The sequence below is a fragment of the Pseudophryne corroboree genome, chromosome 6 (genome assembly GCF_028390025.1).
Source record: "Pseudophryne corroboree isolate aPseCor3 chromosome 6, aPseCor3.hap2, whole genome shotgun sequence".
NCBI lineage: Eukaryota > Metazoa > Chordata > Amphibia > Anura > Myobatrachidae > Pseudophryne > Pseudophryne corroboree.
Genome location: NC_086449.1, coordinates 719737128 through 719753881, shown reverse-complemented (window position 1 = coordinate 719753881; position 16754 = coordinate 719737128). Strand labels below are relative to the sequence as shown.

The 16754-nt window shown below is 42.9% G+C and overlaps 1 protein-coding gene across 1 annotated transcript in view; it reads right to left on the bottom strand.

The window, feature by feature from the left end:
* The window catches only part of ITK (IL2 inducible T cell kinase), a 158169-nt gene extending 141865 nt beyond the window's left edge, over positions 1–16304 (bottom strand). The window contains exon 1 of the mRNA XM_063928378.1: positions 16068–16304. Within this exon, the coding sequence (XP_063784448.1) occupies positions 16068–16205 (138 nt within the window). The 5' untranslated portion in view covers positions 16206–16304. The remainder of the gene's footprint in view (positions 1–16067) is intronic.
* Positions 16305–16754: the final 450 nt, after the last annotated feature.

The window sequence follows — 16754 nt, the reverse complement described above, 5'->3', positions numbered from 1 at the left end:
AGAGTCCTGGGAGCCTTCCTCACAGCGGAGCTGAGCAGGAAAATGGCGCTGTGTGCTGAGGAGAATAAGCCCCGCCCCCTATTTCGGCGGGCTTTCCTCCCGTGGATTTAGATAAGTGGCATGGGTTAAATACATACATATAGCCTTAATGGCTATATGTGATGTATTCTTTTGCCTTAAGGTAATAAAATATTGCTGCCCAGGGCGCCCCCAGCAGCGCCCTGCACCCTCCGTGACCGCTTGGTGTGAAGTGTGTGACAACAATGGCGCACAGCTGCAGTGCTGTGCGCTACCTTCATGAAGACTGAAAAGCCTTCTGCCGCCTGTTTCCGGACCTTCAATCTTCAGCATCTGTAAGGGGGGTCGGCGGCGTGGCTCCGGGACGAACCCCAGGGCGAGACCTGTGTTCCGACTCCCTCTGGAGCTAATGGTGTCCAGTAGCCTAAGAATCCAATCCATCCTGCACGCAGGTGAGTTGAAATTCTCTCCCCTAAGTCCCTCGATGCAGTGAGCCTGTTGCCAGCAGGACTCACTGAAAATAAAAAACCTAAAAAACTTTTTCTAAGCAGCTCTTTAAGAGAGCCACCTAGATTGCACCCTGCTCGGACGGGCACAAAAACCTAACTGAGGCTTGGAGGAGGGTCATAGGGGGAGGAGCCAGTACACACCACCTGATCCTAAAGCTTTATTTTTGTGCCCTGTCTCCTGCGGAGCCGCTATTCCCCATGGTCCTGACGGAGTCCCCTGCATCCACTTAGGACGTTAGAGAAAACACTAGGCGATATCACTTATGGAGCGTATCGCCTAGTGCAGAGGTTCCCAAACGTGGTCCTCAAGGTACCCCATTGGTCCAAGTTTTAAATGTATCCATGCTTGGCCACAGGTAACTTATTTAGCACCTCAGTCAATTTGATTTAACCATCTGTGCTGAGCCATGGATATACCTAAATCCTGGACTGTTGGGGTGCCTCGAGGATCGCGGTTGGGAACCTCTGGCCTAGTGTGTACCCGCCTTAAGTCCCTAGTCCATGACCCTACTCCTGACCAGTGTCATGGAGCATGGATCCGGGAATTTTCTGGCTTGCTACACCTGGCAAATTCCCATGTCACATGTCTGAAAACAGCATCAATCGCGCTCAAACCCAAGAGACATCGTCACCAAGGTTTTGAAAGGCCCCGAGATGCACATCTACTGTCAGAATATGTGATAACATACTTTACAATTAGCATAGATGTCACTGTTGTGCTAATTTTATTTTAATTACAAAAAAGTTTCCCCATAAGAAATGTAAGAAATAAAGTTAAAAGAACAACACTCAGTGTAATTTGTAATAATAATTACACTATAAACATTACAAAACAGGCTAAATATAGCAATACATTGGTGAGTCCACAGGAATGGGAGGAATTTAATGCAGTACGATTTGCTAAAATTAACTATGGGCCCAAGAGCCTGCCAGGCTCGTAGTTGCCAGGTTTTATTTTTCCTCATTATTTTCCTTTACCTCCATTTCTCTCCTCCTTTTCCTCCATTTGTGCCTTTGTCTCTTGGGGAGAAGCAGGGAGACCCTGGTCATCTTCCCACAGAAGCCCTTTAACCCAAAAATCTCCCTCAGGCCACTTACCATGATGTTCACCTTTACGAGAAACTCTAAAGGGGTCCCTGCCATTGTGGGTAAGGTGGGTGAGTGGGCTAGCTAAGCTGGCCCAGAGTGTTTAGTGTGTAATGGCAGTGGGAGCCGTGAGCAGTGTTTTCCATCCAGCTCTCACTGCACATTTCATAGATGTACAGGTTAGTCTACGCTGCCACTTGTAGTGCCACAAATGTGCAATATAACTGTACCCATTAATTTATTTAGTAATAATTATATACCAATATTATAATATTGACACTTTAATATTTGTTAGCTATAATATTGTCCATTTACTAAAAACTGTTTCTTTTCTTTTTTATTATGCAGCCTTAAATTGTCCCCAATATTATATTAATTAAATATATATATGAAGTATTGTCACTTTAATAAATATTGCTTCTTATTAGGTTCTGGTCGGACCGATAGCAATCTCCCCGGCCACAGACATTTTCTGGTGGTTTCCCAGTGATATGAGGGAAATTGTTGGTGTGTTTGACCATACAAAACCAGCAGAAATAACTTCACATTGGGGGTAATTCCAAGTTGATCGCAGCAGGATTTTTGATAGCAATTGGGCAAAACCATGTGCACTGCAGGGGAGGCAGATATAACATGTGCAGAAAGAGTTAGATTTGTGTGGGTTATTTTATTTCTGTGCAGGGTAAATACTGGCTGCTTTATTTTTACACTGCAAATTAGATTGCAGATTGAACACACCCCACCCAAATCTATCTATCTCTGCACATGTTATATCTGCCTCCCCTGCAGTGCACATGATTTTGCCCAATTGCTAACAAAAATCCTGCTGCGATCAACTTGGAATTATCCCCATTGTCAAAGATTTGTATTTTAAGCTTAAAAACCACAGGATAATAAATCTGGTGGGTTGGAGGGCAAAATCTCCTCAGTTTTCAGTAGATTTAAAATTGATGACGAAACTGCAGTTTATTAAATTTCCTCCTGACTCAAAAAAAAAAAAAAAAATCCAAATTTGCTTCCAAAAGGAGGTAAGAATAAAATGTACCTGGGTAGACTACATAATAAAAGTTATTCCTGTCAAAAATGTTCCAAAAGGGTTAATGGCTACCTACACCAAAAACTTCCCCCTGACAAAGGTGGGTTTATGTGTGATTAAACATCCGCTGTGCAAAAGAATATATTTTAGAATGTTCATTTTTAGCGAGATGTCTGCATTATTAAGATTCAAAAGAGCTCAGTTTCTTTAATATCTGCATCCATATTATTTGTCCTTATATTGGACCTGTCACCTACACACAGAGGGGACAGTCATTCCAAATAATTCACTTGGATCTAGTGACATGAGGCACCTTTTTTTAAAATCTGCTGGCCATTTTGGTAGTGATGTGCACCGGAAATTTTTCGGGTTTTGTGTTTTGGTTTTGGGTTCGGTTCCGCGGCCGTGTTTTGGGTTCGACCGCGTTTTGGCAAAACCTCACCGAATTTTTTTTGTCGGATTCGGGTGTGTTTTGGATTCGGGTGTTTTTTTCAAAAAAACCTAAAAAACAGCTTAAATCATAGAATTTGGGGGTCATTTTGATCCCAAAGTATTATTAACCTCAAAAACCATAATTTACACTCATTTTCAGTCTATTCTGAATACCTCACACCTCACAATATTATTTTTAGTCCTAAAATTTGCACCTAGGTCGCTGGATGACTAAGCTAAGCGACCCTAGTGGCCGACACAAACACCGGGCCCATCTAGGAGTGGCACTGCAGTGTCACGCAGGATGGCCCTTCCAAAAAACACTCCCCAAACAGCACATGACGCAAAGAAAAAAAGAGGCGCAATGAGGTAGCTGTGTGAGTAAGATAAGCGACCCTAGTGGCCAACACAAACACCGGGCCCATCTAGGAGTGGCACTGCAGTGTCACGCAGGATGTCCCTTCCAAAAAACCCTCCCCAAACAGCACATGACGCAAAGAAAAAAAGAGGCGCAATGAGGTAGCTGTGTGAGTAAGATAAGCGACCCTAGTGGCCGACACAAACACCGGGCCCATCTAGGAGTGGCACTGCAGTGTCACGCAGGATGTCCCTTCCAAAAAACCTCCCCAAACAGCACATGACGCAAAGAAAAAAAGAGGCGCAATGAGATAGCTGTGTGAGTAAGATAAGCGACCCTAGTGGCCGACACAAACACCGGGCCCATCTAGGAGTGGCACTGCAGTGTCACGCAGGATGTCCCTTCCAAAAAACCCTCCCCAAACAGCACATGACGCAAAGAAAAAAAGAGGCGCAATGAGGTAGCTGTGTGAGTAAGATAAGCGACCCTAGTGGCCGACACAAACACCGGGCCCATCTAGGAGTGGCACTGCAGTGTCACGCAGGATGTCCCTTCCAAAAAACCCTCCCCAAACAGCACATGACGCAAAGAAAAAAGAGGCGCAATGAGGTAGCTGTGTGAGTAAGATAAGCGACCCTAGTGGCCGACACAAACACCGGGCCCATCTAGGCGTGGCACTGCAGTGTCACGCAGGATGGCCCTTCCAAAAAACATTCCACAAACAGCACATGACGCAAAGAAAAATTAAAGAAAAAAGAGGTGCAAGATGGAATTGTCCTTGGGCCCTCCCACCCACCCTTATGTTGTATAAACAGGACATGCACACTTTAACCAACCCATCATTTCAGTGACAGGGTCTGCCACACGACTGTGACTGAAATGACGGGTTGGTTTGGACCCCCACCAAAAAAGAAGCAATTAATCTCTCCTTGCACAAACTGGCTCTACAGAGGCAAGATGTCCACCTCATCATCATCCTCCGATATATCACCGTGTACATCCCCCTCCTCACAGATTATCAATTCGTCCCCACTGGAATCCACCATCTCAGCTCCCTGTGTACTTTGTGGAGGCAATTGCTGCTGGTCAATGTCTCCACGGAGGAATTGATTATAATTCATTTTAATGAACATCATCTTCTCCACATTTTCTGGATGTAACCTCGTACGCCGATTGCTGACAAGGTGAGCGGCGGCACTAAACACTCTTTCGGAGTACACACTTGTGGGAGGGCAACTTAGGTAGAATAAAGCCAGTTTGTGCAAGGGCCTCCAAATTGCCTCTTTTTCCTGCCAGTATAAGTACGGACTGTGTGACGTGCCTACTTGGATGCGGTCACTCATATAATCCTCCACCATTCTTTCAATGGTGAGAGAATCATATGCAGTGACAGTAGATGACATGTCCGTAATCGTTGTCAGGTCCTTCAGTCCGGACCAGATGTCAGCATCAGCAGTCGCTCCAGACTGCCCTGCATCACCGCCAGCGGGTGGGCTCGGAATTCTGAGCCTTTTCCTCGCACCCCCAGTTGCGGGAGAATGTGAAGGAGGAGATGTTGACAGGTCGCGTTCCGCTTGACTTGACAATTTTCTCACCAGCAGGTCTTTCAACCCCAGCAGACTTGTGTCTGCCGGAAAGAGAGATCCAAGGTAGGCTTTAAATCTAGGATCGAGCACGGTGGCCAAAATGTAGTGCTCTGATTTCAACAGATTGACCACCCGTGAATCCTTGTTAAGCGAATTAAGGGCTCCATCCACAAGTCCCACATGCCTAGCGGAATCGCTCCGTGTTAGCTCCTCCTTCAATGTCTCCAGCTTCTTCTGCAAAAGCCTGATGAGGGGAATGACCTGACTCAGGCTGGCAGTGTCTGAACTGACTTCACGTGTGGCAAGTTCAAAGGGCATCAGAACCTTGCACAACGTTGAAATCATTCTCCACTGCACTTGAGACAGGTGCATTCCACCTCCTATATCGTGCTCAATTGTATAGGCTTGAATGGCCTTTTGCTGCTCCTCCAACCTCTGAAGCATATAGAGGGTTGAATTCCACCTCGTTACCACTTCTTGCTTCAGATGATGGCAGGGCAGGTTCAGTAGTTTTTGGTGGTGCTCCAGTCTTCTGTATGTGGTGCCTGTACGCCGAAAGTGTCCCGCAATTCTTCTGGCCACCGACAGCATCTCTTGCACGCCCCTGTCGTTTTTAAAAAAATTCTGCACCACCAAATTCAAGGTATGTGCAAAACATGGGACGTGCTGGAATTTGCCCATATTTAATGCACACACAATATTGCTGGCGTTGTCCGATGCCTCAAATCCACAGGAGAGTCCAATTGGGGTAAGCCATTCCGCGATGATCTTCCTCAGTTGCCGTAAGAGGTTTTCAGCTGTGTGCGTATTCTGGAAAGCGGTGATACAAAGCGTAGCCTGCCTAGGAAAGAGTTGGCGTTTGCGAGATGCTGCTACTGGTGCCGCCGCTGCTGTTCTTGCGGCGGGAGTCCATACATCTACCCAGTGGGCTGTCACAGTCATATAGTCCTGACCCTGCCCTGCTCCACTTGTCCACATGTCCGTGGTTAAGTGGACATTGGGTACAGCTGCATTTTTTAGGACACTGGTGAGTCTTTTTCTGAGGTCTGTGTACATTTTCGGTATCGCCTGCCTAGAGAAGTGGAACCTAGATGGTATTTGGTAACGGGGGCACACTACCTCAAGAAATTGTCTAGTTCCCTGTGAACTAACGACGGATACCGGACGGACGTCTAACACCAACATAGTTGTCAAGGCCTCAGTTATCCGCTTTGCAGCAGGATGACTGCTGTGATATTTCATCTTCCTCGCAAAGGACTGTTGGACAGTCAATTGCTTACTGGAAGTAGTACAAGTGGTCTTCCGACTTCCCCTCTGGGATGACCATCGACTCCCAGCAGCAACAACAGCAGCGCCAGCAGCAGTAGGCGTTACACGCAAGGATGCATCGGAGGAATCCCAGGCAGGAGAGGACTCGTCAGAATTGCCAGTGACATGGCCTGCAGGACTATTGGCATTCCTGGGGAAGGAGGAAATTGACACTGAGGGAGTTGGTGGGGTGGTTTGCGTGAGCTTGGTTACAAGAGGAAGGGATTTACTGGTCAGTGGATTGCTTCCGCTGTCACCCAAAGTTTTTGAACTTGTCACTGACTTATTATGAATGCGCTGCAGGTGACGTATAAGGGAGGATGTTCCGAGGTGGTTAACGTCCTTACCCCTACTTATTACAGCTTGACAAAGGCAACACACGGCTTGACACCTGTTGTCCGCATTTCTGTTGAAATACCTCCACACTGAAGAGCTGATTTTTTTGGTATTTTCACTAGGCATGTCAACGGCCATATTCCTCCCACGGACAACAGGTGTCTCCCCGGGTGCCTGACTTAAACAAACCACCTCACCATCAGAATCCTCCTGGTCAATTTCCTCCCCAGCGCCAGCAACACCCATATCCTCCTCATCCTGGTGTACTTCAACACTGACATCTTCAATCTGACTATCAGGAACTGGACTGCGGGTGCTCCTTCCAGCACTTGCAGGGGGCGTGCAAATGGTGGAAGGCGCATGCTCTTCACGTCCAGTGTTGGGAAGGTCAGGCATCGCAACCGACACAATTGGACTCTCCTTGTGGATTTGGGATTTCGAAGAACGCACAGTTCTTTGCGGTGCTTTTGCCAGCTTGAGTCTTTTCAGTTTTCTAGCGAGAGGCTGAGTGCTTCCATCCTCATGTGAAGCTGAACCACTAGCCATGAACATAGGCCAGGGCCTCAGCCGTTCCTTGCCACTCCGTGTGGTAAATGGCATATTGGCAAGTTTACGCTTCTCCTCCGACAATTTTATTTTAGGTTTTGGAGTCCTTTTTTTACTGATATTTGGTGTTTTGGATTTGACATGCTCTGTACTATGACATTGGGCATCGGCCTTGGCAGACGACGTTGCTGGCATTTCATCGTCTCGGCCATGACTAGTGGCAGCAGCTTCAGCACGAGGTGGAAGTGGATCTTGATCTTTCCCTAATTTTGGAACCTCAACATTTTTGTTCTCCATATTTTAATAGGCACAACTAAAAGGCACCTCAGGTAAACAATGGAGATGGATGGATACTAGTATACTTATGGATGGACTGCCGAGTGCCGACACAGAGGTAGCTACAGCCGTGGACTACCGTACTGTGTCTGCTGCTAATATAGACTGGATGATAATGAGATGAAATCAATATATATATATGTATGTATATATAATATCACTAGTACTGCAGCCGGACAGGTAGATAATATATTTATTAGGTAATGATGACTGATGACGGACCTGCTGGACACTGTCAGCTCAGCAGCACCGCAGACTGCTACAGTAAGCTACTATACTATAGTAGTATGTACAAAGAAGAAAAAAAAAAAAACCACGGGTAGGTGGTATACAATTATGGATGGACTGCCGAGTGCCGACACAGAGGTAGCTACAGCCGTGGACTAACGTACTGTGTCTGCTGCTAATATAGACTGGATGATTGATAATGAGATGAAATCAATATATATATGTATGTATATATAATATCACTAGTACTGCAGCCGGACAGGTAGATAATATATTTAAAAAAGATATCCTAGACGGAAATCAATACAGGCGCTTTAGGATACCTTCTGAAGAAACCGACGCTACACAAAGTCGGAGAAACGCGTCAAGGGGCAGTGATACGGAGCGACTGAGCCGTGATATCCACTTCACATATCCAGATCATCATTTTTGAGCTATACTGAGACCTGCATTGCCTATTCAGGTGCGCCCCTCTGTTGCTAATTACAGCTTGGCTCGCTGCCACTTCTGCATGTGCTGGACGGTCCTTGTGCGATAGGACCCGGCACTGTCTTCAAACATCCACCGCTGCTGTAGCCGCATCGTCCTTGTGCTATAGGACACGGCTTTAAGAACTGCACTCACGGTGAGAATTTATACCCCACTTCCATATGTGCTGGACGGTCCTTGTGCGATAGGACCCGGCACTACCTTCAAACATCCACCGCTGCTATAGCCGTATCGTCCTTGTGCTATAGGACACGGCTTTAAGAACTGCATATACGGTGAGAATATATACCCCACTAACGGCTAAGGGGCCCCAGTATTACGCTGGTAAAGAAAACCATCTTTTAGGTGGAGGTTATTGCGCACCTGTACTTTTGAATGAGGCAATTTATTATATCATAGGCAAACATACTTTACAACAAGGAGTCAGCTGAATAACAACAATTGTTCTGGATATTAAGGAACTCATTTCTTTCTTTCCATCTTTATTGGATCAATAATCACAGGAGCTCATAAAAGTTTGCATTTAATGAATTATCCTTAATTGATTATAAACATATGGTATGATCTGATCTAGTGGTTTTACATGAGTATATGGCTCTTTAGCTCCATTGTATAAGAATATAGTTAATTTAATTTTAAATGCTGTTTATATCAATAAATTGGTTTTATTACAATTAAGATGTATGTTTGCGCTCTCTATTATAGTCTTCTATAGTTTATTTAGATAATATATTTATTAGGTAATGATGACTGATGACGGACCTGCTGGACACTGTCAGCTCAGCAGCACCGCAGACTGCTACAGTAAGCTACTATACTATAGTAGTATGTACAAAGAAGAAAGAAAAAAAAAAAACCACGGGTAGGTGGTATACAATTATGGATGGACTGCCGAGTGCCGACACAGAGGTAGCTACAGCCGTGGACTAACGTACTGTGTCTGCTGCTAATATAGACTGGATGATTGATAATGAGATGAAATCAATATATATATGTATGTATATATAATATCACTAGTACTGCAGCCGGACAGGTAGATAATATATTTATTAGGTAATGATGACTGATGACGGACCTGCTGGACACTGTCAGCTCAGCAGCACCGCAGACTGCTACAGTAAGCTACTATACTATAGTAGTATGTACAAAGAAGAAAGAAAAAAAAAACCACGGGTAGGTGGTATACAATTATGGATGGACTGCCGAGTGCCGACACAGAGGTAGCTACAGCCGTGGACTAACGTACTGTGTCTGCTGCTAATATAGACTGGATGATTGATAATGAGATGAAATCAATATATATATGTATGTATATATAATATCACTAGTACTGCAGCCGGACAGGTAGATAATATATTTATTAGGTAATGATGACTGATGACGGACCTGCTGGACACTGTCAGCTCAGCAGCACCGCAGACTGCTACAGTAAGCTACTATACTATAGTAGTATGTACAAAGAAGAAAGAAAAAAAAAAAACCACGGGTAGGTGGTATACAATTATGGATGGACTGCCGAGTGCCGACACAGAGGTAGCTACAGCCGTGGACTAACGTACTGTGTCTGCTGCTAATATAGACTGGATGATTGATAATGAGATGAAATCAATATATATATGTATGTATATATAATATCACTAGTACTGCAGCCGGACAGGTAGATAATATATTTATTAGGTAATGATGACTGATGACGGACCTGCTGGACACTGTCAGCTCAGCAGCACCGCAGACTGCTACAGTAAGCTACTATACTATAGTAGTATGTACAAAGAAGAAAGAAAAAAAAAAAACCACGGGTAGGTGGTATACAATTATGGATGGACTGCCGAGTGCCGACACAGAGGTAGCTACAGCCGTGGACTAACGTACTGTGTCTGCTGCTAATATAGAGTCTAGACTGGATGATAAATTATTGATAATGAGATGAAATCAATATAATATCACTAGTACTGCAGCCGGACAGGTACTATATATATTTATTATGTAATGACTGATGACGGACCTGCTGGACACTGTCAGGTCAGCAGCACCGCAGACTGCTACAGTAAGCTACTATAGTAGTATGTATAAAGAAGAATGAAAAAAAAAAAACCACGGGTAGGTGGTATACAATATTATATATATATATATATATATATTATATACAATTATATATATATATATATATTAAACTGGTGGTGATTGATTATTAAACTGGTGGTCAGGTCACGTTGCAACTTGCAACTAGTACTCTGAGTCCTAAGCAGACAATCACAAAATATATTATTATACTGGTGGTCAGTGTGGTCACAACAATGGCAGTGTGGCATTGACTCTGGCAGCAAAAGTGTGCACTGTACGTTATATGTACTCCTGAGTCCTGCTCTCAGACTCTAACTGCTCCCCACTGTCAGTGTCTCCCCCACAAGTCAGATAATTAATACAATACACAGTCACACTATCTAATCTATATCACTTCAGCAAGTAGTATAGTAGTATAGTAGTACTCCTCCTAATAGTAATAATGCTCCCCAAAATACTGTGTCTCTCTTGTCTCTACTGTGTCTCTCTCTTCTCTAAACGGAGAGGACGCCAGCCACGTCCTCTCCCTATGACTCTCAATGCACGTGTGAAAATGGCGGCGACGCGCGGCTCCTTATATAGAATCCGAGTCTCGCGAGAATCCGACAGCGGGATGATGACGTTCGGGCGCGCTCGGGTTAACCGAGCAAGGCGGGAAGATCCGAGTCGCTCGGACCCGTGAAGAAAAAACTGAAGTTCGGGCGGGTTCGGATTTAGAGGAACCGAACCCGCTCATCACTACATTTTGGATCAATATTTAATATGGCAAATTAAGCTCAGAATTAAGCTCCAAATCCCCATTCCTCCCCCCAGTGACATCAAAGTATCATCTACAAAAGAAGTATCAACTAGTGTGAAAGCAAAAAAGATGGCTTTTAGGAAATACAAACAGACTCAAAATAATAATGACAAAGAGGTGTATCTTGACAGACAGAAGGATGCTAAGAAAGTGATCAGACGTGCAAAGGCAGAAGCTGAGGAAAAAATGGCCCAGTCAGTAGATAAAGGGGCAAAACTTTTTTTAAGTATATAAGTGAAAGGAGAAAATCAAATGGAGGAATAATAAGACTTAAGACAGAGAGTGAGAATTTGGTGGTGGGAGACAAGGCAATAGCAGATCACCTAAATAATTATTTTTGCTCAGTATTTACTACAGAAGAAGGGATGTAGCCACAGTTAAGTTGCAAGGACATTCATAAAAATAAGGTAGATGAAAGTACATTTACAGAGGAGAAGGTCCTAACAGAACTTTCACAACTAAAAGTGGATAAATCAATGGGACCAGATGGGATACACCCAAGGATACTCAAAGAGCTAAAAGATGTGCTGGTTACACCGTTAACAGAATTATTTAACCAGTCACTAAATACAGGTGCCATTCCAGAGGACTGGAAAAGAGCAAATGTAGTTCCACTGCACAAAAGTGGAAGCAAGGAAGAAGCAAGTAACTACAGACCAGTAAGCCTTACATCAGTAGTGGGGAAAGTAATGGAAAAACTATTAAAAGAAAGAGTTGTGATATATCTTAAATCAAACCACTTACAGGATCCAAAACAGCATGGATTTACTGGTGGTAGATCATGCCAAACAAATCTTATTGACTTTTTTGACTCTGTGACGAAAATAATAGATCAAGGGGGAGCTGTAGATGTAGCATATCTAGACTTTAGTGAGGCATTTGACACTGTCCCACATCGCAGACTGCTAAATAAACTTGAAAGCGTGGGGGTGGATTATAAAACAGTTAAATGGATAAGAACCTGGTTGCAGGATAGGAAACAGACAGTTGTAGTTAATGGAGTGCAATCTATGGAGGGAAATGTTACCAGTGGAGTACCCCAGGGATCTGTACTTGGTCCAGTTGTCTTTAATATCTTTGTTGGTGACATTGCAGATGGTATTGAAGGGAAGGTATGCCTTTTTGCAGATGGTACAAAGATATGCAACATGGTAGACACACTGGGAGGGGTAAAACAAATGATTGATGACCTAGCTAGGCTTGAGAAATGGTCAAGAACGTGGCAACTACAGTTTAATGCTAAAAAATGCAAAATCATGCACTTGGGTCTCAAAAACCCAAAGGCTAAATATAATATCAAGGGTACTATAATGGAAACTACTGAGGAGGAAAGGGATTTAGGAGTCACTATTTCAAGTGACTTGAAGGCAGGAAAGCAATGCAACAAAGCAATGAGAAAGGCAAGTCAGATGCTTGGTTGCATAGGGAGAGGAATCAGTAGCAGGAAAAAAGAAGTGATAATGCCACTGTATAGGTCATTGGTACGGGCCCATCTGGAATACTGTGTCCAGTTCTGGAGACCATATCTCCAGAAGGATATAAATACATTAGAGAGTGTACAAAGTAGGGCAACTAAAATGGTGCATGGCCTACATCACAAAACGTACCCGGAAAGGCTAAAAGATCTTAACATGTATAGTTTGGAGGAGAGAAGGGAAAGGAGAGCCATGATAGAAACTTTCAAATATATCAAGGGTCTTAACAAAGTTCAGGAGGGAAACATTCTTCAAAGGAAGAGAAGTATTAGAACTCGAGGACATACACTGAGACTGGAGGGGGGGAGGTTCAGGGGAAATTTAAGGAAAAATTACTTCACAGAAAGGGTAGTGGATAAGTGGAATAGTCTCCCATCAGAGGTGGTAGAGGCTAAGACTGTAGAGCAATTTAAACATGCTTGGGATAGGCATATGAATATCCTTACAAAGAATTAAGGTTCAAAAAGGGTTGCGATTACCTAAAGGATAAAAAAAAAGGGGCAGACTAGATGGGCCAAGTGGTTCTTATCTGCCGTCAAATTCTATGTTTCTATGTTACTCTCACTGGAATTCCCATATACTACTGAGTGTGGAGATTCCAGCACAGGGTGGTGAGGCAGTGCTATGATGTCACCGGAGACAGGGTGCAAATATGGCCACAAAGTGAAGCAGCTGTGGCTATCACCTACAGTACTAGTGGGACCATATCTGCATCTACTGCTGTTTGGTACACTAAGCCAGAGCTTCCCAAACTCTGTCATTACAGTCTAGGTTTTAAGGATATCTATGCTTGACTACAGATGTTTAAATCAAATTGAAATAGGTACTAGTTGTCACCTGTGCTCAAGCATGGATACTATAGAGTCAAAATCGTAAGGAAAGTTAGTGCAAATTGCACTGTGTGTACACAACTTGCGATACCGATGCGCGTTCCCATGTTGTGTCGGTATGGCAAGAAGAGATAGACTGTGCAGGTAAGTCAATTTTGAATATATTGTGTACAATTTAATACATAGTATAGTCAAAATTGGCACTTAGTCAAAGTCTCATATAGTCAAAATCTCAAGTAAAGATAGTCAGTATCGGTGGTTCAAGGCTTCGGGGAGTTCAGGGGAAATCGCAAAGTCAAAATTGGAGATAGTCATATCTCACCATGTGTATGCACCTTAACTCTCTCTGCACATGTTACATCTGCCCCACCTGTACTGCACATAGTTTTGCACATTAGAGAAAAAGTTTGCTGTTGCGAACAGGTCTGAATTAAGCCCTAAGCCATTACATTATATGCATAAGGTAAATTAAAACATTAACTACTGTATGTCCTATAGAAGATAAAGAAAAATGCTGATTCACACTCTATGCACTAAGAATAAGATAGTCAAAATAATTTTGATAAAGTCTTACAATTAATATGGAGTATAAATGAAGTTCAAATTTATCCAAATACGTGGGCCCACCCACCGCATCCAGGTGAACTTCCTTAGATGGGTATCTAACATCAGCATTTGTTTTAAATCTTGTATAGGACTAGAAGCCTCAGCATGGTAACACTTCTCATTGGGGGATATTCAATTGTTTGAAAAGTCGGTTGGGTGTCTGTTTTTTCCCCTGTCTATTAAATAGGAAAAAACAGATACCCAACTGACTTTTCAAACAATTGAATAGCCCCTTGTTTAAAAATAGGGTATGTCATCCAATCCCCCTTTTAACTGTATATCCTGTAAAACAATGTTGATACTGACCAAACACTTTGCCAAAAATCATAGAATGCTTTCTTTGCATTTGCATCATTTACAAGGAAATGTGATTAAAATAAATTTTTCCCTGCAAAATTAGTAACTTTTCAGTCCAGTATTCCATTGAATATGGTACAGATTTTTCTATGTGTTTGAATGGGATCAGTACGAGATCCCAGCGATCAGGAGACAGACGGCGAGAGCCCGACAGCCGGGATCCCGGCGGCGAGCGCAGCGTGTCCCCTCATGGGCTCGCTGCGATCGCCACGCTTCTGGCCCGGTGGCAACCTTTGGTCGCCACAGGTTTCTATTCCCCTCCAGGTGGTGGTGTGGACCACCACCCAAGAGGGGTAACCAGCCGGAGGTCATGACTCCCGTTTGTATACTATAAAGGCTTTTTGTTATTTTAAAAAGTTGAAACAAACAATTGTATTTTTAATGTAAAAGAAATGTTTATTATCATTTCCTTTTTATGCAAATGTGAATTTGAATTAGATTGTCTTAATAATAAAAAGATGTATGTGTTTTAAATATGGGTGTCTATATGTGTAAGGTCATCCTCTCTTTATAAATATTTGGTAAAAATATTTCAATCAGATTATTTAAATCATTAAGAGAGCGCTCCACAGAGATATATTTATTTATTTATTTATTTATTTGTTTCTATTTTGTTGATCTCTATCGACAAGGGATCTTCTCTGTGTTGAAGCTTGCCTATTGAAAAGAAGTAGTGTTAAATAAATTGATTTAGAACATACTAACTGATATAGAGTAAATAAAACAACAGTAGTTTTAGATTGAGAGCGCATTAAGGAACTTTGTCATTATACACATATATATGACATGGTAACACTTCTTGTTGGGGGATATTCAATTGTTTGAAAAGTCGGTTGGGTGTCTGTTTTTTTCCTGTCTATTAAATAGGAAAAAACAGATACCCAACTGACTTTTCAAACAATTGAATAGCCCCTTGTTTAAAAATAGGGTATGTCATCCAATCCCCCTTTTAACTGTATATCCTGTAAAACAATGTTGATACTGACCAAACACTTTGCCAAAAATCATAGAATGCTTTCTTTGCATTTGCATCATTTACAAAAAAAAAACCAAGGAGTACTGGAAGTGATAACATGGCCCCCACAGAGCCCTGATCTCAATATCATCAAGTCTGTCTGGGATTACCTGAAGAGACAGGAGGATTTTAGTAAGCCTACATCCTCAAACAAAAGATCTATGGTTAGTTCTACAAGATATCTGGAACAACCTTCCTGCTGACTTCCTTCAAATAATGTATGCAAGTGTACCTAGAAGAATTGATGCTGTTTTGAAAGCAAAGGGTAGTCACACCAAATATTGATTTGATTTAGATTTCTCTTCAGTTCATTCACTTTGTATGTTGTTAATTAATAACAAAATGAACTATTAACACTTCTATTTTTGAAAGCATACCTACTTTGCAGCCTCTTTTCCACACCTGCCTAAAACTTTTGTACAGTACTATATAAGTGTGTTTGTGTGTGTGTGTGTGTGTGTGTGTGTGTATATATATAAATATATAAATATATATAAATTTTAAAACAATGGCTTACCAATTAAACTTATTAAAACATGTTTTTACAATTTTCAAGTATGCTAATAACACGCAGATATGAAGGGAAAATGTTGCCAATCACAAAAACAAAGTCCCAGGCCCCATTCTGCCCCCCTGCCCCACCACCAGCTTACCCCATTACGGTGCTCATAGTAGTTGAGAGAGGTGTGAGTGAGGATGAACACCCTGGACTTGAAGTTGGCCGGAGATGTCCTCCTTTTCTGCTGGGATCTCTTGATGAGCGGCTGTTGCAGTATGACTGAACTACTCATCTGGAATATCAGCCTCTGTTCCCAGGGCCACAGGGAGTCCCTGAGGTGCTCACATAGACACAATCCTCTGAGTCCAATCACAATTGTGAAGACATAATTCCCGGGTCAGTAACACGGATGATTGTACAGCCCCACACCTCACAGTGTGAGACAATAAGATAAGAGGAAGGTGTGTCTGCAGCAGATGACATGCAGAGTGGAGATGGAGTACATTAGATGTTATCTACAGCTCTGTGAGCTGAGTAGGTGCATTATACGACCTCATCTATAACCACATCCTCTTCTCTACTGAGCTTTTGCTTCTGTAAATTTGTTGCTTCAAAGAAATATACTCCCCCCTCCAGAGGATACAAAACCCTCCCACTGAGCTGCATATCCATACTGTAATGTGGCTAAACAAGACGACTGTGATCAGGGCTGATATGGATTGGGGATATTGGAGATGCAGTTCATATTCCAGTGCTCCTAAGGGCCCTGGCTGAATCACACTCTGGCCCAGCTGTATTAAACCAGATAGCCTGGGAAATTGGGTTGGCCCATTACCTCTCT